The sequence below is a fragment of the Lepidothrix coronata genome, unplaced genomic scaffold (genome assembly GCF_001604755.1).
Source record: "Lepidothrix coronata isolate B3197 unplaced genomic scaffold, Lepidothrix_coronata-1.0 Scaffold112, whole genome shotgun sequence".
Classification (NCBI taxonomy): Eukaryota; Metazoa; Chordata; class Aves; order Passeriformes; family Pipridae; genus Lepidothrix; species Lepidothrix coronata.
The window spans coordinates 2,508,460-2,532,597 of NW_016690292.1; the positions used below are offsets into that span (position 1 = coordinate 2,508,460).

At 49.4% G+C, this 24,138-nt stretch overlaps 1 protein-coding gene across 22 annotated transcripts in view; it reads right to left on the minus strand.

Moving 5' to 3' along the window:
- PTPRF (protein tyrosine phosphatase, receptor type F) overlaps positions 1–24,138 on the minus strand; it is a 375,587-nt gene that overhangs the window by 44,066 nt on the left and 307,383 nt on the right. For 10 of the 22 annotated variants that reach the window (XM_017824678.1, XM_017824677.1, XM_017824671.1 and 7 more), the window contains 6 exons: positions 19,582–19,887; positions 16,500–16,693; positions 9,889–9,915; positions 7,531–7,648; positions 4,687–5,265; positions 3,959–4,056 (listed from right to left, as the gene is read on the minus strand). In XM_017824678.1, coding sequence (XP_017680167.1) covers positions 3,959–4,056; positions 4,687–5,265; positions 7,531–7,648; positions 9,889–9,915; positions 16,500–16,693; positions 19,582–19,887 — 1,322 coding nt within the window. The remainder of the gene's footprint in view (positions 1–3,958; positions 4,057–4,686; positions 5,266–7,530; positions 7,649–9,888; positions 9,916–16,499; positions 16,694–19,581; positions 19,888–24,138) is intronic. The other 12 variants (XM_017824679.1, XM_017824676.1, XM_017824672.1 and 9 more) reach the window with 6 other exon arrangements.

Sequence of the window (24,138 nt, forward strand, 5' to 3'; positions counted from 1 at the left end):
CAGGTGGCAGACATCTACAAAAAGCTGCCAGCTTTCTGGGACAAGTGCAGCTGGTTAGCGCTGCTCTAATATTTAGTGTTGGAGCTGGGAGGAGAAGAGAGGCCCTGGAAAGAGATTTGAAGGACAGTGGAGCACAAGGACCAAGCTAGGGCTGGAATTTGCAGCTCTGCTTTTGTGTTACCTGAACAGTGATACCCACAGCTCGTCATGTCACTTTGCATGGGGGTCAGGAGAAAGAGCCCCAGCTTTTTTGCTGATGAGAAAAGACTCCTAACAGGTAACACAGCAGCAGTGAGGAGCCAGCTATGGAGAAGAGATGCAACCAATCTCGTTTGTTGACACGCTTCAGTTTGCAGCAATGGACTGCAAAAGTAAGTACCAAGTACTAAAATAACAGAGGTTTGCAGGGAAAAATGTCCTGCTGGTTGCTCCATGTGCAGGAAAGGCTTTAAAAGGTAGGATAGTCAGAGGGAATTGTTCTCTGCTGTGACTTCTCTTATGATATTTTCTCCTGGGCTTTAATACCTTTCTCCAAAGACATGTACATCAGATGGGTGCTACAATGAGTGAAAAATCAAAATGACAAAATGCTTCTTGCAGCACCACAATATCAGATACACAGCAGGCAGGATTCCCCTGGCTCTGACACAGAAGTAGGCACAACAAAGACAGGACTACCAGACTTCAAGTAATCTTAGCAGCTTTGCTGTGTGGGCCAGCACCACCCCTTGCAATGACACTGCAATAGTACATGTCCAGATATACCAGATACCAGAGTCAGGGGGTGTCCTGGGGGAGCAGCGGGACCTCTCTTTCGTGTGCTCCAACACAGATTTGAACAAAACCAAACTTCCAACATTAAGACCTATGCTGAAAGGATGAAAAACCCACAGAGTTCTGTTGCCTCTCAGATGAGATTTCTCATTATAAATTCTTCTCTAATAAAGGTATCACCGACTCATTCTGCGTGCACTGTGTGCTCTAGGGAAGACAGCCACCAATTGCCTGCACACGAGGCATGTGCTGCGGACAGAGCCATTTTCCTACAGCAAGAGGAGGCAGAGGAGATGGTCAGGCATTTCAGTTCAGAGTTTCCCTGCTTGCTCTGCACTGGAACTGGCCAGGACACAGCCTTTGATTCAGTGCTAACACCAAATAACGATTTTTATTGCCATGCACAGAAATTTGCATCTGAAGACAGTGAAACTGCCATTTGCAATGCTTTCCTGAAGCATTCTCTGCCACCTCCCCTCTTCACAGTTGCTGCAGCAGTTCTGCGTTCCTTTACCTGCCACAACACATTGTCTTCTCAGATGTTATGCACCATTAGTCAAGGCCTCTGCACAAACCTTGAAATAATGTGAGGGCTCAGAAACAGTCATTCATGTGCAGCTGGAAGATGCCCGGAAGCTCAGGCAGGAATGCTATTTAGAGGTTGCATCATGGCCCACTGGTAACTATTGGAGTCAGCAGCAAATCTGGCCCAAGGGCTCTGAACTGCCAAACAGTGCTGACTAGCCCATGGATTGCTGTAAAATGTCATCCGCGCTGCTCCTACCCATGAGAGAAGATTTGCAAAGGTAGGTGGGCCCAAATGTCACTGCTGAAGGTCTCATGCTTGATTTCAAGGCAGTACAGAATGTATTGAACTAAAAGATGAAAAGACACATCGTGTGCAAGAGACAATGACTCGATGGAGAAATAGACGCGGTTGGCATATTTACAAGGAGGAGTAACTACGCATTCCATGGGACACCCTGTGAGAAAGCACTGCCCAGCATTCTCAGGGCTTATTTCCAAACCTGTATCATTATGATTTTCAAAAGGTGCTGCTCCTTCTCCCCATTTGTAAAATACCTTGCAGTGCTGGCTTTACCAATATATCCTCTGTCCTACTCTTAAGTTGAAGAATGTGTCTCAGGAAAATGCAGTTTCCCCAAGGAGAAGGTTGTATCTATCTTGCACTTTTCGTGAAAGCTCCAGAACAGCTTTCTGCAAGCACAGTGGAATAAAAAAGGAATAGTGCCCCTGCTCCACCACAACTGCTGGGCAACATTTTACAGGGAATTTATCTCCTGGACCAGAAGAAGCTGTGAAAATTCCCCAAAGAGATCTCAAACCTTCATTATTGATTTGGCAGCAAAGAAAAATCTTAAGGTCTCAGTTCATCCCCTAATAAAAAAAAAAGCACCAGTCCTGCCTTTGCCTCACTATTCATTGTCAGAACAATATCTACTTTAATTAAATCTGTTAAAGTAGAATATGACACCCTTTGGGACATAGATTTAGCATGAGACTGTTTATCAAGTGTAGATAATACTAATTGTTCCCATGGAGATTTATCTGCTATGCTAGTTACAGTATTAGGCTCTGGCCTCAGCATCCCATGTGCCTGAATTAGAAGAGAGAGGTGAACCTTGTTTATAAAAATACAAAATCCTGAAGGTTAAGGATTTCTTTCAAGTGGCACAATCAACGAGTTAGAGCTGACCCTGGTAGCTCCTGGCCTTGACTTCTGTGTGTCTGCAAGTCTGGGAATATTAATAGAAAAGAGGCACTATTACAGAAATATCCTTGTAACACTCTCATTTGCATGACTGCTCTTAAGTTAGCAAGTGGCTAATGCCATCTGCTCCTGTGTCATCTGAGGGTTAACCCACAGCAGGGGCAGACCCTGAGTCACCCCTGTGTAAGCAGTCACAGCTATGCAGCTAAGAGAGGAGACAGACAGGGCACCAGCATCACATCCTTGGCTCCTGGCTACCTCCAACCACTCCACCATCCTTGTGTGGTAGCAATGCTCCAAAGGTCACACTGTCCCTTTCTAGCACTGTGCTGTCACACAGAGACGTGGGCTTTGGGCCACAAGAACAAGGCAAGGTGAAGGACTCTGGTTCTTCAGCAGAGCGCAAAGTAACAGGGCTCTGTGAAGCTCCTTGCGGCCAGATATCTGAACACTGACCCTAATGATCCCTACATGTGGGAAAGCTTTGAATACCACAAGGTACTCACAAAAGCCTTGTCTGCTTCAACTAAACTCAGCATGTTAACAAGTGCCTGTTATTGATCATGGTAATTCAGCTTCACGATTTCAACAAGGAGAGCTAGTAACAAGGAAGGGGAGGTGCTCATCCGCTTTGATGTGGATGCGGTCCAAGATTTCCCCTCATTCCCCTGGCCATGGATCCGCTACAACTCCTGCACGCCTTGCATTTTCTCTTTAGGCACAGCATGGCTGGGGGCATGTGCAAAGAGGAAGAGAAGTCATGCTGCTTCCACCCTGGCTACCTTTGCAGAGGCACCAGATTGCTGCTCAGACTGGGTGGAAGGTTATCCTCAGCAATCTGACATGTTTCTTAAGCGAGAGAAACTCCACTGAGATCTGCAAAAATTTCCACCACACTCTAGTCTTTTACCTGCATCAGTGACACGTACTGGAGGACAGACAAGAGCAGGAAGACATCAGGTCATCAGTGTTGTCTGCAGCCTGCTGGATGACACCACATCCAGAACTGTATGGGACAAAAGAGAGCAGCAGCCATTCCTCCAGAACTCCCTATGCACTGACACATCTTGTGCTGCTCACATCTGTAACACCTTCAGGAAGGGTGATGATGCTTCTCCCCTTCACATCCTGAGATTATACATCTGCCCTGATGCTCTGAAGTAACCCATGAAGGTGATACAGGTATTTGAGACAGGACACACTGCAGGAGTCGTTCTTAGTTTGATTCACTGGCTGGTCTTCAGACCACTTTGTCCTGATCTCCTGCGATTAAATCAAATTTATAACTTTTCATGCTTCAACTCCGGTGTCAGGCATCAGGACAGGCTTGTGTGACCACTGTCATGGAGTGACAACGGCCAGTCTGACCGGTAGGCCCCAGCTGCTGCTGCTATCCACTGTCCTGCTCACTGCCACAGGTGGAGCTCCCAGTCCTCCGAATCCCACCCTTACCTTAAAAGGCACTGCAGATTTATAGGAGTCAGGCACTTCCCAGCTCAGCAACACAGACGTTTTCATGACGGCATTGACGCGGAAGTTCTTAGCAAACACTGAAAGGAAAAACAAGATACTTGAGCACTGTAAGGCCAAGTCAGGAGGGAGCCAGGCAGCAGCTCAAATCCAGGGCTCTCTTTGTCTAACTCAGCAGCAGAGGTCAAAAAGTTCAGCTACAGCAGAGAAGTAAGAAATGAGGAGAAGAGAGCAGCAGCCTTTTACCAAGTCTACAGTCTCCAGTGGAGTTTTGCTTTTTGACTATACTTTCCAGCATTACAGAAAGGAAGTCGTAGGCTGAACTGCAGCTTTTCTCTCTCCCCCCTCCACTCACACTCTCTTGGCCCTTTGTCAGGATCAAAGAACAGCGGTGTTCAGGTACTGGATCTGCAGATGATCCTACTCAGCCACTTGCTCCAGTTCAAGGAAGAGCCTTTCATGTACAGATAAAACATCAAAGTGTGCCTGTGGAGGCAATTAAGGTACCACCAATGCCCCTCTCCTCCCAAATGGCAACTTTAAGGAAATCTTCATTGAGCCTTCCCTCACTGAACCAGTTTTAGACTAGGGTGCCACACAGTACCTGATCACAACAGTCAGAGCAGATGGGAGTGCAGCCTCACGAACCAAAGCAAAGGTCCCTGTCCTGGAGGCAGAGCTTGCTTAGGGTTTCTTAGAGGGGCACTTACCTTGCTCCACAGGCATGGTCCGGGACTGGATGCTGGGGCTGAGTGGCCCAGCCCCCTTACTGGTTCGGGCCCTCACTTTGATGTCATAAGTGGTATCAGGTTTCAAATTTGTCAAAGTGATACTTGTGTCCCTGGTGAGGTTAACCAGGTCCTGCTGGCTATTTATGTCTCTGTATACCACCGTGTAGTTCACGATCTTGCCATTTCTTTCTGCCAAGACCGGGGGATCCCAAGCAACTTCTGTGGTGGAAGTGGTGAGACCCACCACGCGCAGGTTCTGTGGGAAGCCGCTTGGCACATCTTCAGCAGTAGTGATCTCCTTCTCAAACTCCTCTCCTGGGCCAGCTCTGTTCTTGGCAGACAATCTGAAGAGGTACGTGGCCCCCTTGTGCAGGTTGGTCACAGTGTAGTGATGGTCTCTCTTCCCGAAGTCTATCGTGTTCATTTTTTCCTCATCCAGACGTCTGTACTGCAGCCGGTAACCCAGCAGCTCCCCTACCATCTCCTTGGGTGGGTGCCACTGGATGAGGGCTGTGTTCATGGCTGTCGTGCTAATCATCATGGTGGGCTTCCCCGGGACTGCAACATAAACACACAATGACCATCTATAGCCTGGGAGGAGAGGAAGGAAGGATGGCTTCTGTGCTGCTCAGTCCATGAGGATTGAGGAAAGTGGGAAAGTTCAGACAAGAGGGTGAAGAGGACGACAAACAATTCACATGGATAGAGGCAGACCGACCCTAATCCAGTGGCGAGGGAAGCTGGAGCCAGCCAGCTCTTGGCTGCCATTTTCCCATGTGCTGCCACTTAAACAGGAAATAAATTCAGCTATATCCAGCCCCAAAATTCATTCCCTTTTACAGGAAAGGTTTAAGGGACCTCAAAGCATCATATTTATCTCAGAGAAGATCTGAATCCCGTCCTCCCAATCAGTGGTCTTCAGACACTCCAGCCAGTGCACAGTATCAGGCCATGCTGACCTGGCACACTGTACCACCACAGACACCCAGAAGCCTGATTCCAGCACCCCGGTCTGTCTGGTGGCAGACAAATTTCATCCTGAAACCTTGCAGTTTTACCATCTGCAGAGGCAGCGAGCAGAGCTGGGTGGGCTGTTTGTCATCAGAATACATTTTTGGTTTAGCTGAGCAGCAGATTCATGATGTCAGTGTCGATGTGAGAGGTGAACACAAGCGTTCCACAGGACTTTTGCTTATGCTGCACAAGTCAAGGGGTGTTGCCGTCACGGGTTAGGAACTGATAGCTTTAAATTGATGGTTTAATACCTTGATCTCCTTCACTTAAAAAAAAGAACGTGTCTTCACATCAGCTCAGATTTGTAAACAAATCAACTGATAGGGAAGATACTCAGAATCAAAGGGATGGGGCCACTGATATGAAAACAAAAATGGGACTGTAGCCAAACCTAGTTAAATATCCTTGCACGGTTTTGAAACGTATGAGCCCACAGATGAGCACAACAGGAAACCGTATTTGACAGAATTATGGCCCGATTTTGCCATCAGAGGGCGATACCAGTGCTCCCCTTTGAGGTCAGGCCTGCAGCCGAGCCTCTACAAAGGCAGCTCTGGGGGCGGTTTTGTAGATATTTAAGACATACAACTACATTCCCAGTGCCAGTGCCATCCTTCTTGCACTCATAATACAATGTCTAACAGCAGCTAGTACTAAGGGACACCTTATTTTCAAAGCTGATTCCAAATATTAACCTTAAATGTGCACCATAACACGGGGAGACCCATTGTGGTTTACGGGGCAACACTGGGACATTTAGGAAGCTTTCCCTCTTTATAGGACAGCTGTAGCAATTTGATGAACAGAGCGTACATCACGGCGAGGCACAAGGGAGACAGCATTTGAGATTGTGACAGTGGAAACTACCTCTGGAACTCCCCATATGCAGCACAGAGGAGATGGCAAGCTGTTCCCTGTCTAAAAGCACCAGGAACAAACGCTCTCAGTTTGCACAAGCCGCATTCCCGTAAATAACAAGTGGTAAATACTGCTCCTGCAGTTGATGTGGGGAAGCAGCACAGTTATCAGTTGTAGGACAGGTCTAGTGAGTGGAAAAGGTGAGTGGACAAGACAGTGTCAACTAGTTGGTGCCACTGCCAAAGGCAAGCTTGACCACATCCGGAGGAAAGCACCTGGTGACTCCTGGGTGCCCCTGCTCCAGGCCGAGGCTCCTGTGTTGGACTAGGCACAGGTACGACTCTCTACTGAGAAAGCAGAGCTGGGCTGGGATCACCAGGACCTAGAAGTTGTGTCTGCAGCACTTCTATGGCAGGATTTGTTGCACTCCAGGTTTTACCATGGCTCTAGGAGCAGCCAGGCTCAGCTATGTAAGCCTGGGGAGACAGCAGCAGCAATGGCTGGGGGAGCTGAGAAGCACCTCTTAGGAGCCCTCTGTGCCAGGGGCCATCCAGGCAGCACTGCAGTCACCAAAGGAAGCAAGACATAGCATTTGCCTACGGGAACAAGGTGAGGACAGGCCAGGATTCCAAAAGCTGAGGGAGGGCCTGGACTTTCAGGCTTCCTCTTCCCAGGTCTCTGGACTATGCAGATGAGTTCAGACCCATGAGTTTCATTGCTCTCTCACCAGCCCTGGCAGCGTCTGTCCATCTGTTTGCTGCACTTTGCTCAGGTGATCCAGTGGCAAAGCCTGTAAGCGTGGGCTGGAGATCACAAGAGTAGGTACCTCTGCAGCGTCTCCAGCCCTCTTCCTTCCTCCTGTACAGGTGCCTTGGCCATGCTCCCCACGCACCTCTTGGGAGGTTTTACCACCACCCCTACGAGGCTGTGACACCTGCTCCCCACACTCACCTGCCCCTGTGGTGGTGATGACTTTCGGCTTGCTGCGGGCACCATCTCCCTTGGTGGTGTAGGCAGCAACTGTGACGGAGTAGGTGGTTTCTGGCAGCAGGCCTCCAATGACTGTCTCCTGGGAGCACATCCACACAGCAGAGAAGAGGCAAACGAGAAGAGCAAACACTTGTTACCGGAGTGAGCAAAAGGAGGGCACTGGGGTCAGTGTCTCCAACAGCAACACACTGACACTCTCGCTGGCTCACACTCATGCACCGTGCTCAAACACACACGTCACACAGAGCCAGCAAACAACTGCTGCCACTCCAACATTCACCTGCCTAATTTCAATCCCTGTCTCTAACACTTGGCCTTTCCAGGGACCCACCAGCAACTTGTGTCAGCAGCTTGTGCTCTCCCACGGCTCCTGCCAAGAGGGAGATCTGATCCAGATATGGTCCTGCTTGAAGCCTGAAAGTAAGAGTACTATGGAGCTGTGAACCAGAGCAAAAGCCAGTTCAGCTGGCTGTGTGAATCTCTTGGGGGCTAATTCTGGGATTTTTTAAGTTGTCTCTTGCAGCAGAGCCGTGGGGGAGCACAGGGAGACAGTGCAGGGGTGGGGGCCCCGGGCAGGGAGCACCTGCAGTGCTACAGCACCGTGTTCACCCTCCTTGCCAGGCATGGTGTTGCAGGGGTGGGATGGGTCAGTGCAAGACACTGGCGAGACCTGGAGGGAAAAGCTGCATCGTGGGAGGTCTGGGAGGGGGCGGACTCGGTGGGGTGTTAGCATCCTTGCTAACTGGCTTCCTCTGGGCAGGAGGAGGGCATGGCTCTGCACTTCAATTTGAGATCAAAGAGGGGAGCACCACTCCTCCCTCCTGGCCTCCTGTGGAAATGTGAGGTGTGCCAAGCCTGGCTGGCCAGGCCTGCAAACGAGCAAGCAGAGCTAACTCAGCAGCTCCCAGCAGCTCTGGAAACTCAGGGCAGGTACACCTGAGCTGCGTTCATCTGTGGGTACTGTCTGGGCCATCAGCACTACAAACCCATTTGGTCAGGGAATAAGAGACAACTGGGCTGGAGAAGGGGCTGGGGAAGCTCTTGAAAAGGTGGCAGAGGCTCTGGGTTGGTTATTTACCCCTTCAGACAAGGAGAGGACCAGAGATGGAGAGGGTTAAGCTCGAGCTGCTGAGGACAGGCAGCATGGGCACTCTTAGACGCTGCTCCTGGGGCCTGATCTCTGCCCCGGGGATCCTTGCCAGCTTGAGGGGTACAAGAGGCACCTGTGGTTGCTCTCAGGGCGTCGCCAGTCTCCCATCACTCACTCACACAACCACCCACGCTATTAAACCTGCTGATATCCAGTCAGTGCTGCTGGTTCAGATTACCTGCCCAGGCTTACTCATCAGAATCACCGTGTTACCACTGCGGAACCAGCCAGCCCAGAGAAGTATCAACAAGCACCAACAAGAACCCCGCCAAAATCACCGTGTGAACCAGAGTCCAACCCCAACTCCGCCCCTGCAGCAGATGGTGTGTGCGGGTGAGCGGACGCGCAGTCCGACCGGTGCCAATGGACCCGCGGGGAAGCACTCTCATAAAACCTGCAGACTATGATCATCCCAAGAGAATTCACTCCTCCCAAAATCCATGCAAAGAGAAATTCTCACGCAAAAGCATGCCACCGGGAGCAAAGCAAGCAAGCTGGGAGGAGGGGAGAGAGACGAGGGATGGATGAAAGAAGGTCTGATTGCATAATGCAAACACAGTGCTGTCATGACAAAGCCACTCCAAGCCAAGGATCCTCTGTACAAAGCAGGAGGAGAAATGCATCGTGCTGGGGAAGCTCACAGTAGGGCACATAATTGAATTGCTGACTCTAAAAAGGTCATTTCCTAGTTTGTTCCTCCAAATTTATATTTCAAAATTATGTTGGAAAAATTGAATTTAACTGTTTAAATGTGATTGTTTTCTTATTACTATCTGTGTTTCAGCCAAAGGTCACAGTTGAGGGTGTAGGTTATTTCTCATGACTACGATCAATGTGCTTTAAAGATTATATATCTAATTCTACCATGTAACTTGGTGGGCCAAGTAGGATGTGCCTCCTGAGTCGATCACCTGAGCCTGCCTGAAACTGCATTGCAACAAGCTGGATATACAGATTATAGGAAATGTCAATTGCTTTTCTGCATTTAGGAGCAACCTAAATGCCAATTTTCTCTGGATTTGCTGCTTGTGGAAGGTTTCACAGTGTAACTCTCCAGCCTCATTAAGGGAGTGAAAGGAATGTTTTGACAGCACTGTGTCTACAAAACTCACAAATCGAATTACCAAACCCCTCTTTTCCAACCTGGAACACACACAAGTGGTACTTACATGGTCGACGGAGTCCTCAGCTCTCCACTGATGGGGGAGAAAGGAAGGAGGAGAGAAAAATGGAGACACAGAGTTTTAAGGGACAACATGTAGGAAGGGGATGACGACGACAACAGCAGGAGTTAGCAGGACTGGGCTGGGGGAATTACAACACTTATACACAGAGGGTCACTTGGCACAGGCTGTGCCAAGGGGAGAAGTGGCACAGAGCAATTTTTGACATGCCGCTAGCCTGCGCAGTAGATCTGAGATCATTCACACAAACGGGCAAAGAGCTTCCTTCTCACATGAGTGAAGAGGTCATCACTTCCTAACTCTGCAGTACTTTCCCATTCTGGCTTTGCTTGCATTTTTCTGCCTCTTCCACAAGCAGAAGCAAGAAGGGATAGGTTGTACCAACAAGGCTCTGGGGCTGACTCCTGCCCCACAGGTCACTCACAACAGTTGTGTTGCCTCATCTCCAGTTTCTGTTCTAGTGATCCTCCAACCACCATCTCTTGTTGACAACCAAAGACTTGAACACACAAAGCTCAGAGGGAACTCTGCAGGGAAGCACCAATGCAACATTTCCAGAGCTTCTCTTTCCTGTATCACTTGCAAGACAATGCTCTGGGGACTTGAGGAAAGTGAGAAGTGCTGTCTCTTGTCAACAGTGAAGGAGAGGCTGAGATCTTACACAGAGCTCCACGCTAAGCTGCTCCTCTCCAACAGTGCTGTGTGGCTTGGAGCGAGGTTCACACTCGTGCATGTACTGAGGAAACAGCTTCTCACTCCCAATTACATAACAGCAAACACTCACTTGGCCCTGCAGGGAAAACTTCTACACAAACCATTTCCCACCAGAAGTTCACATAGATTCCTGGCCACAGCAGCTCAATTAAGGCTCGGAATTTTTCTGGCTGGATTTGGGGTTCTGAGGCATCAAAGCTGCATCGGGGTGGTGAGACAGCAGAGCTTGGCTGCTGCCATGCATGCCCACAGCACTGTTCTTTGTGGTTGATGCACCAAAGGAAGGTTTGCAGAGATCATAGTAAACTCTCTCTGCCAAAGTGATGCGTTACATCTCAGGTTACTAAATCTGACTGGAGGAAGCACCATTCCATGGGTTCAAGCACAGAAATGAAAGTGAAGATAGGTATTATTGCCCCTGACTCACAGTGTGAGTCCTGGCAAGCCTTGCTTCTGAGCCTGAGCTGCCAGCTGTGAAACAGTGCTCAGATACTGACTTCCGCAGGACCCTGGGAAGCCCAGCAAATACTGCCAGAGTGCTTGGGAACCTGCAAGTGCAACTGAAGTACTAAACGGTATCAAACCTACAAGTTGCCTTTTGAACTCAAGCTATTTGAGGTGACTTTCACAGGCTGCCACCTATCACAGAGGCACAGTACTCTCCTCAGCAGTAAAATACATGGCATACTTCCAAAATATTTGCTATTTTATTCTCTAAATTCAGAAAGAAGAAGCTATTGGAGAAATGTTCCTCTAAGATTTTATTATAGTTCACTTACTTGATGCCGTGAGACTGCAATACAATTATTCCTCTAAATCACCTCAACATTAAATTTCAGCAAAGAAGTCAAGTTGTCCCTAAAGACTTCTTATAAAGCTGAGGCCTTTACTAAGTATTATGGTCTCTAAAGGCTCTCTTTCCACACACATCTTGGTGCTACTTCCACTGTTGCACATTTAGTTCAACTCAAGTCGCTACTGTTGATGTCCCACCTGTGCCAGCCAGCCCACACCATGGTCAACAGCCACACACTCTGCTCCTGCTGATCTAAAACCTGGAAGAAATCCTGCCAGTGGAAGGATATGAGGCCTGGTAGCTCTTTCTCCAGAATTAACTTCTCCTACAGAAGCATGTCCCTGGTGATGGGGGCCATATGGATGGCAGTAACACCCCAGCTCACCTCCACGTAGCTACAGGAGCAGAAGGTGACACCCCACTGGAATGAACAGCAGAGCAGAGTTGGGCTCAGGAGGCTGCTCAGGAGCCTCTCACACCATAGCAGGGAGTTTATCAGCTACTAGGATTTTAGACCAAGTGTTTAATGTTCAAACTCTGCTTGCTCTAATGTTTCAGTGGACTTTAATCTTGCATTAGATCAGAGTGCCAAGAAATGCCTCGAGATCTGTGCTGGAGGAGTAACAGTGAAAAGTCAGGCCTGCATAAATACCTCGGTAAAAAGTCAGTTTCATTATTAAAATATAATCTACAGATCAAAACATTTCCTTCCTTAAACTAGCTCAATTGCTTCTTAACTGTTTAAGGTTGGTCAGTAAGACAAATTGATCTGAAAAGCCCAGGAGCAGCCATAAAAAGAACTCAGAGAGGGCTGTGTGCATGAGGCAGGATGGCTTGGGGAAGTGCTAAAGCTAACGGTGTGTATTTATGGCAGCTGCAATGCCTTAATGTTTCATTTTACACTTCAACACAGAGTAGTCATGTCTCACCAGGGAACAGCTGTTCTCCCTGACCAAGGCTCTTGCAAAACACAGATTCAAGCCCTCCTCAACAGCCCCAGCTATGGGAAGTGGTTTTCCTGCACATCCTTTTCGCTGCTCCAGTGACTGTGCACAACAGTGAAACTCCAGGTATAAACTCAGGTGCTCAGTCTGTGGGATGTGGAGGGCTGAAAAGCCCCTTGGATGATGCCTTTCAGTTTTGTTCCACTTAAGAAGCAGAGTACATCTCCCCCCCATACCAGACTCTCACCTAGACAAGCACACGTGCATGAGAAGTTGTTCCAAATACATTCAGATAAAGATCCTTGACTATCACCCAGCAAAAGAGGGAGGCTGTAAATTCCTCTGTGTTATGCCTGGGGTGGGCACTGCCCAGGGAGAATAGAAGTCTCTGCTTCCCTTTTCTCCTTTGATCTCAATCCAACAGCTTCAAGTGATTGCCATTTCTTCTTCCTGCTCTTCTGGAGTAAGCTGGTGCGACGTGCACTCAGCCTGCATGCTGGATGGAGAAGTGTTGCCTGCAGAGACCACACGATCTTCCCGTGAGCCTGCAGCCCTTCTTGTGGGCAGCACACACCTCTCCCCTGCCATGACTCTTTTTGAAGAGCAGGAGGAGAAGGTGGCAGGAGTCTTTCCTCCACAAAGCCTGACTTCCTTGTAGCCAGCTTTACCCAGCCAGCCCTGCAAAGTTCCCTGGGCATACTGGATGGCTGTAGGCAGCAAGGCTGATGGGCACACTGTGTCCCCAGGGCAATGCAGGCATTAGACTCCCTGGCAAAGATGCTGTACAAAGGCAGGAGCAGTTGTCGAGGCCACATGGGGAGCATGGGGACAAAGTCCCCCTCAGATGTTCCAGTCTGAGGGGATGACAAGCAGGCTGGGAGCAGACACAACTAGCCAACAGCTAGGTTCACACAGGGTCTAGCTGCCAGTTTTCCAAAGAGAAAACAAGCCATGCTTCCACGGGAGCCCCAACAGCAAGGCCTGTCGTCCCAGGGCCCTGCTGCCTCCTCTGTGCCCTGTGCACCATACTCAGCATTGCCACCTGGTGCTGCTCAGCACTGAGCTCTGCAGGGCACATAGGACTGGTACCTGGGAAGGGATGGAGGGGTTAAAGCCCATTGCCCCTCCCAACACGCTGCAGTTGCCCAGGGATTGGAGACCAAGGCAAGCAAGTGGGCCTCTGCTCTCCCCTGAAGAACCTCATGCTTGTGTCCCACGGCCCTGCTCTCCCTCGCTCCCTTGAGCTGGTGAGGGCTTACATGAGTGGTGGAGTGCAGCTGAGACCCTGCACTGGACTCCTTTCAAAGGTGCTCTCTCAGTGCTCAGATGTGTTATGAGCAAGACCCAGGGCGCAGAGATGAATGTTCTGCCATCACCCACCATGGGACCTGTCTGAGCCGTGACGGGCAGGGCCCGGGCAGGAGGTGGTGCAGCTTTCTGACCCAGCTCTGCAGTCGTACACACCCTGGGTGCTCCTCCACAGGGCATGGCCATATTTTCTTGTCCATCAAGCTGTCAGGAGGAGGTGAAAGCTTGGAGTGGAAGGCATACAGAATCCCGACAGAGGTAATCGGTCACAGGTGCAGCCACAGAGGGGAGGGAGAGGCCTCAGCTCCATCACAGGACCTTCCTAACAACTGATTACTCTCCCTAGGCAGGAGGCTGTAAAATAAAATATGATCTCTCCAGCACCAGGGCCCCCACTTCTCTGCTGATGTTTTAGTCCTTTCCACTCAAATGGTTCTGAAAGCTCAGAATCCATATTATCTGCATAGCTAACATCTCCATTCCCTTTCCTTTTTCCTTTCATCTTCGTTTACTCTCTCTATATTTCTCATCTTCAATAAGGAAAAAATCATGAGTCAGCTTTAATATCAGTGTCTTCGCACTGTCTGCAGGAAGCAGATTATGTGGTACATACCTACTCAAAATCAGCAGACAGCCTGGCTAGGCAGGAGGAGGGGCTCTGCCTACATGTCCACAGAATTTCTTCTCTGACCCCAAGATTTTCAATCAGTTTAATTCTCTCCTTGTGCACTGGTATAAATGTTTATGAAGCTTTATGAGTACTGAACTGTGGCCATCTTCATCCTGTGACCTTCAGGGACAGGTTTCCCAGTGAATCTTTTTGCTTCCTTCCACAGAAAATAACTCTCCCAGGACTACTCGTTAAAGTTTCATCTGGCTGTTTGCAAAGGCACGCACTGCTGTACTGAGAGATGGCAGCTCTTACAGGGTTCTTCAGCATCTGGAGCAGATGTATTTCATCACAAGCACAGGTCATGCCTGGCTTCTCACTCTTTTGGGAAATAAAGATCTCTTCTGCCAAGTGAGTGAAACCTCTTCCCTGCGGGTCATCATCAGTTTATCCCAAGAGCAACATGACTCCTCCAGAGTAGTCACTTCTCTGCAACTATCTTTTGGCCTTCGCTTCCATCCAAAAACTACAGTGGATGAGTTCAGCACCACACACAGCAGGAAAAAGTATCACAGAAATGAAGAACTTTCCCACATAAATTCACCAAATACAGAAGACTGGTAAGTGGTCTGACAAGCCAGGAAACTTCCAGCAACTTGCCTCCTTGATGCACACATTCCAGCTAATGCAAAATCCCGCACTCCTTCGAAAGTGCCTGGCTCTGGCATCCTCATTCCTACACATTAGCATGGGATTTCTCTCTCTGAAATGTACGAGTAAGGAGCGAAAGCAGAACTGGCTGGGCAAGCATAAAATATTTGAAAATACCAACAAGAAAAACATTGCCAACTTCGCCCACCTACGCTTGGGACCAACCCATTAACTCCAAACTCCAGCTGAACAACACATCATCAATTGTTCAAACAACACAGATTATATCCTCCTGGAATAAGTAAAGGGCAGTAAGCAGCTTTTCTAACTACTAATATAAAGCAACATCTGAAACATAAACAGAGATGTGCCCCAGACAACACGGCAAGGACCCTCAAAGCATTTTCACTCTTCAAAGTTTTCCCCTTCCACATTATTACTGAGTTTTATCCTTCAGAATATGAATGGGGAGTAGAGCTGCCTCTGTGCACTGCACTCCCCACTGACAAATGCATAAATGATTCACAGCTGCATTCAGGAGACAGATCAATTAATCGTTGCCGCTCTCCAGTATTTATATTGGGCATCATTCAAGCAAGCCAGCTCTGAATCGATTACTCGTTGCTTTCAACAGCAGCAGATCCTGTTCTTCATTTATATGATTATCTTTGTTGCGAACAGCAGGGGTCATCCAGGATGAAGGACCCTTGCTCCTAAGAAGAGTTGTATTTCATCACACACAGGGCACCAAAAACTTCCCTGGACCTTGGGAGAGAGGCAACTACACGTTGCTGGGCTGTGTGCAGAGTGCACAGCCACGCCTGGAGCACTGTGTGGGCACAGGGCTGCAGCTCACAGCCCGTGAGGGATCCAGGAGATCCCCTAAGTATGAACAGATTGTGGTGTGGGGGTTGCAGAGGGCGAAGTCATTTACAGGTGATGTGGGCCTGCACCTCACTTTTTTTTTTTCCCTCCCTAGGCCATTCCCAGACTCAGTTGGCTTCACCTACAGTTTGGTTTCAAGAGGCAATGCAACACCAAGTCCCTGCCTGGCAAAAGCAGGAAGGGAAGGGAGGCTTTGCTGAGCTAGGAGTGCTGTCCTGCCTGGTGTGTTGTGCCCACCCACCGGTGTAGAGCCACCCCCACGCCCCACAAGCACACAGCAGCCAGGTGGACTTTGCTGAGACAGAAGTTTTGCTCTGAACATAGTCAGCATCATGAAAGAAACAGACCCGAGGCTTATTTAAAACTCTGACCATTTAAAAACTGATGGGGCAAAGTGCAGTTTGTTCCAGCTGGAGTCTGCACAGGACATGGCAGGCAGAGAAGTACATGTCAGAGAAGGGGTAAGAGAGGAACACTGTCCAATAAATCATTTCTACAGCAGTTCTTTCCTTTTTTACCCATGTGTAAGTCACAGTTTAGGGACAAACTGTTTGCCTTGCTCAGGCAGGCTGAGTCTCATGCTCTGGAGCTGCAAGAGGAGGCCAAGAAATACATGGACCCAGCCAGCCTGGCCCTCTGCAGAGAGGGAAGATGCCACGCCCACCAGCCCGTGGTCCCCACACTGTACCTGTGCTTCTGACAGCATGACATCCTTGATCACTGGCTGCCCTCGGGGCTCGTTGTTTTCCAGCTTCACGTAGGTCACCTGGTAGCCGCGGATCTGTCCATGCTGCTTGTTGGAGATGGGCAGCTTCCAGCTCACCCGGATGGCAGTCGAATTCACAGACTCCACCTCCACCTTCCGTGGTGGGGCACTGGGCACTGTAACACACACGGGACAACAGTTAGCAGGTACCACACAATCACTGTCACTCTCTCTCACTCCTTTGCTCCACCTTTCCTCCACCTCACTGCCAGGACAGCCCTACTGGCACAAGTTTCCTGTACCTGCCCAGGACATCATACTGCAGTCTTTCGGTGTGACCACATCCCTGGCCCTTTCCCAGCATCCAAGCACTTTTGCTACTCTCAGTAGGAAAGAACATGACTGTGATATGCAGGAGCACCCCTAATAAAAGTCACTGTGCTGGATCAGATCCAAGGTCCATCTATCCCTCTCATCTCCAGCAGCAGGGGAGCAAAGAATACAAGAGTACAGCAGAATACAAAGACTATGGTAACCCCCTGCAGCTCAGGGTGCCCTGGAGCACAGTCAGGGGTTTTGAAGCCTTCTTTGCATCCTGTCTGACACAATACCTCCTCTCAGACCCCTCTGTGTACATCTAAACACAGTCCAACAGCCCCAGGTAGCGTGGCTGGGCGCTGAGCCTGTCCTGCAGGGAGCCCTGGTGCCTGCCACCAGCCAGAGCACACACATGCTCTTCCCCTGTGACAACGAGAGGTTAATGACGAGGAAAAGCACCATCCTAAAACAATAACCCAGAGCTCAGTGACAGCAGTCACTGAACTCAGCCAGATAAAGGGGCCTGTGGGGATTGTGACAGCTCTGGGGACTGTATTTCATGCACGACTAGCTGAATGCTTTTTGATAATAAAATGAAAAATTACACTGCCCAGAAAATATCAATTTTCTTGCAAGGTGAGGCCCGTTTAAAAATGTATTTATACCCTATTTAGTATTTGGAAAAATTACCTCCTTATTACTTTTTGCTCTTGCATTGACTGTGACAAAAATGTCAATTCTAAAAAATTGGCTTCTCAGTTGCTCCTGGAAAGCTCCTTCCGGCTGGAGCAGCTGGGAGCAGAGGTGTGCACCCCCCTGCAGAGGATACCACTGCTATGCAAGTGCCTGTTACCCAAGTGAAGGACCTGGGCTCCATCCTAGCATCTCTACTGTAGGACCCTTTCCAGTCTCCCGGTGGCCTGGGAAAATCCAGGGGTTTGGAACCTCATATGCCCCAATTCTCATCACAGCAGGAAATCAGTATCAGATAATTATGGATGGATAGCTGACAAGCAGATGTACTGAGTATTGCTATTTCAACCAACTAAGTGGGAAGAAACAGCTACCCAGCAGGTAAGCACAGTTTTTAAGCTGCAGGGCAATTCATTATTTTTCCCAGATGTCCTTCTTAATTGTAGATAATTAAATGAAATAGTGAAAAGGAGGAACAGAGCATTTGAGCACCATGAGGCCAGCTGAAGGTATGGGAATGGAGGGGGCTGTGCTTGAACAGTTACCCCCTTCTGCCTGGAGCAGCCTATGCTGTAATACACAATTCACTTAGTGCAGTGACCTTGCACAAGCCTTAGGGCTCTCCTGCCCTGGCAAGACACCTGCCCACACACACAGCTGGGAGTCCAAGCGGAAAACAAGATCCTCCCTGAGAACCAGACAGAAGCTGTGTGTCAAGCTCTGCTGGCAAGTGAGGCCTCAATAGGACATAATACTGGGATGTTGCAGGGACACAAAAAGATGTGAATGTGAGCAGACCAGTGTTTCGAGGAACTCTTATCCTACTCCACTATGGAAGTATGTGCTGCATCTGAGATCCAAACAGAGAAAGTTCAACTTGTTTTCGGATCACAGTTTAGCATTTCTCATTCCTTCATCATGGGTATCTACTGAGCATCAGCATGTCAGAGGGATATGAAATCACTCCTGACAGCTAAGCTGGAATGTCCAACCACAGTGCCCAAAAACTAACTGAGAGAGCTTGCTGTGACATTTCTGGGGTAACAGCTACCCCTGGGCTACAACTCTGCTGAATGAGAACTGAAGCAAACAATAAAGGCAGCAGGACACACACAGATGTGTTTGCCAGCCTAGGAATGCAGTCAGCGAGCATTCCCAGACGCCACTTCCAGAGCCATGGAGACGTGGGGGACAGTGGCAGCCCATTTAAGGAAACTGTAACATGTCTGGTTTCAATTTCCTACACTGACTGGGCAATGCAGAGATCATGCTTTCTTTGCCTGGATGCCACATCTCTTTCTTCTCCCATTAAATCTGCAGCTTTCTTGGGTCAGCATGAAGCCATGGAAGCTCCTACTGTCACCCTGAGCTCTGGCACTTTCAAAGGAATTGGCTTAAATCGTGATGACATAACTGACAGCCCTGCTAATACAAAGCAATTTCTCTTTAAAGCTGTCGTATCCAGTAAAGTGCTCTGTACGTGTGATATTCTGACTCTTGAGTGGAAGAGCAGCTTTATATAAGCTGTGGCTTGCCTGGAAGCCGGGGCAGGAAGCAGCTTTCCTGCAGTATCTACAAGTTTCAAAAGGATTTCTTTTTCCCTCTTTAGTTTGCTGGATTTCAGGTCAACAAGTAAACTCTAAGTCCCGATCTCACAATGTGTGAGAAGGCCTTTGGCCGGGAGAACTCCTGCTACTTTCAGTAAAAAGGAATCCACCACACACTATAAAACCACAACATCAAAGCACAGCAATGCCTTCTTGCATGGGCAGGAAGCAATGCTGACACCAACAGGACCCTGTGGGACCATGCTGGGACACCTGACACAGCCTGGAGGCAGATCAAGGGCCAGCAGAGCAATTCACCTAATCCACTCCAGGGCAACTGGGGAGACCCACTCCCTGGAGCACTGCTCTTGACAGCCTCCAGTCCTGCTTCAAAGGCACTCCCAGGTCAATATCCCTGCTCCCTTTCCCCCTTTTCCAGCAACTCTGCTAGGAGAGTCCCAGTTAACCCACGGCAGAAGCTGAAGGAGCTGTTCAGGAACACCTACCATCCTCATCAGTGCGCACGAGCACGGGGATGCTCTCCGGTCCTGGCCCCACATCCGTGTGAGCCCTTACCCACACCTTGTACTCGGTCCATTTCTCCAGGTCCTTGATCTCCCAGCTGGAATGCTCCCGTCCAATGCCATCCACCACATGCTTGGTGTTGTCATCTCCTTCCACTGCCTGGTACGCAATGGAGTACTGGGTGATGACCCCATTGCGGCTCTGGGCAGGCGGTGGCACCCAACTTACCCGGATGGTGGTGGAGCTGGTGCTTACACACTCGACTTCTTGGGGTGGGGCGGAGGGGGCTGGGGATAAATAAATGAAGTGGGGAGATGAAGGGAAATGAGTGGAAGGACAAACCAAAACGTAAAGGGAACTTTTACCCAGCCAACGGAGCACCGAACAAACACATGGACAACTGCCTGCCTTCCACACAGACTATCAAAGGGGCAATTTGTATTTGAAGGCCAGATGAACAGCATGGAGACAGAAATGCAGTTCTGCATCAGAGAACATGTCTTTCCAAAGCAGTTCTGGACGCTCACTTTACCAAACACAACACATGGCAGTAAGGGAAGGGGTGTGTGTGTGGAGTGTGAGAGAGAGAGACTGGTAGGGAGAAGAAAGATGCCTTCAGTGAAGATCTGAAGCAGATGGAAACCAGAAGAGGTAGGAAGCTGCAGAAGGCAAGAGTGGCAGAAGGGAAGTTCACACACCAGATTGTAGGAAGGCTTGTGAAAACTCTCTCCTAGACAAGCGGACAAAACAAAAGAGGGTAAGGAAAGCAGGTGACTGAGGTTGGCTGCAGCTTGTCCTGGTGGGGTTTGAAATCATGACCATCAGCTGAAAGCAGCACCCTAAAACAAGTGGGAACAGGCAATAATGTGGTTGTGTTACTTTGCATGTGTCCCTGGAATCTGGGACTGACTGCCAAACTGGTTACCTGCCTCAGTAGCTTCCTAGACTATGGAATTGTACAGCAGAAGGCAAGCAAGTCTTGTCTCCTCCCAGGCAAAAAAGCACCTGCAGTTTGCATTAACTTCTAAGCCCCAGCTAACTGGCCACAGGGGGAAAAATGGGATCCAGGCAGTGGATGCTTCTTATTGGGATGAAAAGCAGTCTCTCTGTACAGCGCACAGGGGAAGAGCAGTGAAACAAATCTGGGGGAGGGAAGAAAGGGATCGGGAAAGGAGAGACAACCTGGACAAAGCAAAACATCTCTAGGACACCAGCCTGGTCCGTTCCCTTGTCCAGCCTTGCAGAACTGCTGTCTGGTTGCAACAGGGCCCCTGCAGTGTGGGAGCCCTCTCACAGCAGCAGCAGCCCCCTCTCATTTGGCCTCACTGCTGAGCGAGTACAAGGTATCCTGCTTTGCCATGGCAGGTGAAAGGCAGCTTCCATTCTTCACTGCACCCAGAAATCTAGAAAATGACTGAAAAATGACTGGTGCCCTTCCCCATGCTGCAGTCCTTCAAGCCATCAGTGCATGAGAGCCAGCCTGCCCAGGGCAAAGGGACAAGCCTGCCTGCTCACCGCCTGCACAAGGGTGAACACAACCCACATCACTCCAGATGGCAGCAAGGACCTCAGGTAATTAGAGGACTCCGCAATTTGTGCCTTGGCTTTGCTGTGCACAGGTTGGCAATGGCAGAAGATCTGGGAAAGCTGAGGACAGCAGGACTTCCCAATGCCACTGGTAACCTCTGCTTGCCGGGAACAGGGGCCACGTGCTTGCAGAAGCAGTTGCAGGCATGTAACTCTTAGTGCCCACTCCTGTGCTCAGAGAGCAGGGCCTATCCCTGATGAATGGGCTGGGATGCCTGGACAGACGAAAGATGGAGGAGAGTAGGTAGTGATAGAGCTGGAAGAGATGATGCCTGAGCAATCAGGCCGCTTCTATGGGAGCTACACTGGAGGAAAGAGAAGTCAAAGCAATGCGTGGAAGCAAACAGTTGCCTACGTGGGGGAGGCAGAGTAGGATCAGCCCTGCCATCTGGTATACTGAAAGGGAGCAGGGGTAAAAAGTGAATCCTCACACTCATTTGGTTAATCAGCAGAAAAGTGGCAGGGAAGAGAGTAGGAAGATACAGCAACAAAGCAACACCTACAAAGAATTCATGGAGGAAATAAGGTAGACACAGGGCCTGGTGGCATCCATCACACAGGACAAGTGAGACATAAGGAGCTTGGCAAGCCTTTCCTTTGCCACTGTCTGCAGACAGGCCCATCACAGCAGAGACTTGCTCTGACTGGGCCTCCACAGCTTCCCTTGGGATGCAGCAGTGAGCTCCTTCTCCAAAGGCAGCTTTGGCTGGCAGTGTGGGCAAGTCAAACGTTGGCTGTTGACTGGGTAAAAGTCACACACATGATATGCAAGGCAAAAAACTCAAAATAACATTCAAAGAAAGCAAAATAAAACTTGGTAACATGAACAGGATCAACTTAAAATGCACAAGGAGTCAAAGTATCCCTCCTGGGACCAGCAAAGAGCAGACTGGGTGGCCAGCATGCACCCACACATGCAGATGTACCCACACGCACACTGTGCAAACCTCTGCTGCCTCCAGGCTACTCACACCAGCCTCCCCCGATGGCCCACAGCAGCCCTGTGCACCCACCCAGCCCACCTACTCCTCAGGCTAGGGAAAAGGCAGCCTCAAGACCCACCTTCGTGTTTCAAGGGAGAACAGCACATTAATGCTGAGGCCTGATGGGCACAGAGAGCTGATGCTTCTGTCTCACATCATCCCGCTTGCCCGAGGCATTGCAAACTCCGGGAAAACTCCCCCGTGCTCCTGAGGCCCTCAAAACAGCACTACTTGTACTTTTTGCAGGGTGCCCAGCAACCAAGTGAGCAGCTTAGCGGGAAAGACAGCCCAGATGACAGCTGTCTTCTCAGGAGATGAGGTCTCAGCTGTGCTGCTGGAATGGAGCAAAGGGGCACTACATCCCTCTGGCCTTCCCAAACAAGCATCCCTACCACTCTGGAGCAGGGGTGCCACAAGACAAGCAATACCAACACCCTTCTCCACCCCATTAGTGATTCATTAGTGATGATGGGCCTCCTACCTTACTCTTGACTGGTTTCTCAGGGCCAGGAATAAAGCCCGCAGACAGGATCTTGGGAAAGCAGGAGTCTGACTGCTCCTGCAGTTTGTGTCCCACCCGAACACGTCAGTCTCCAAGACCTAGCAGACTTTCTCAGGGCAACCAGATGGAAACGTGCAGGAAGGAGACCAGTGTGAAGCTGGGAGCTATACCCTTTCTAGATTAATAAGTTCTAAGGCCACAGGGGACCAATCCAACCATCTAACACAAGGTGTTGCTAAGTGCAGAGCAAAAAATTTCTGCTTGGAAGTTGTGCACCATGCACACTTCTGCCGAGATAAAGCAGAGCTTTCTGAAAGATCTACTTGACTTTGAGCCTCCCAAGGATCCACTCTGCCTTGGACTGTTCAGCCAGTGGTTTGTCACCCTCACTGAACAGCTCTTTTCAAGTAGGGGCCTGTAAACCAAGACCCAGGTCACTCCTTGGATCAATCTAAAAACTCTTAGGTCTTTCAATGTGAGGAGGGTTTCACTGGTCAAACCAAGATACTCCTGCGGCTAAAAGCCAAATCTCTTCCAAGCTATGCAGATTTCTCTTATTAAACAGATGCCAGAACCAGTCACCTACAGCTCCACTGGCCACTGAAGTGACAACCTTAAAACCAAATTGGTCTGAGATCCCCTGAGAGCAGACAACACATGGAGTAGGTCATGGAAGAAGATGTCTGCCTTGATGAGTCCACGAAGCAAACGTTTCTCTTACTTGGACTGTTGTGAACCTCTGAAGGACTCATTTATGCATGGAGCTGTCTCTGATTAAGTGTTTTCAAGGATAAGAGCATCCACTGATGGAATTAATTTACATGGCAGGAGAGTTGCTTCAACCTTTGCCTATCAATACAAAAGCTATCTGAAACAGATATATGACTCCTCATATTCAGAGTTAGTTTTCAACGTTCAAATATTTATAACTGCATGATCTGAAACCTTTCTCTGTTTTCATACCTGTCTATCGTGCAGCTCTAAGACACCATTAGCTCACTTAACGAGGTGGAGGAATGCCTGGGACTGGTATGTTAATGAAGCTGAGTTTTCCTCAAAGAGAAGGTCATTCTAAAAGTGAGCAGAGCTGCTCTTCCCTGCCTGAGCTCGCTTTCTAATGGCCATCTCAGGCTCCCGGCTGCTGTGCACGCTGCTGCCCTCCCTGCAGGGAAGGCTGGCTGCCTGTGCCAACTGCTCACCCCACATAGCTACTAAATCCCAGACAGACGGTGCTAACGGAAATGTCTTTTTTCCCCTCCTTTTAATGCTCTTTGCATAATGGCAAGCCCAAAAATCGTTAGTGAAAACGAGCTTATCGCAGGGCCCTTTGATAGCCCTAATCTGCTTATGCGCAGCACTTTGAGCTGCCAATCAGAGCAATGCAAACTCCCGCTCTGTGATCACACGAGGCAGAGCCAGGATGAAAGTGATATTGCCTGGGTCACCTCATTATCGAGCCTCTCTAT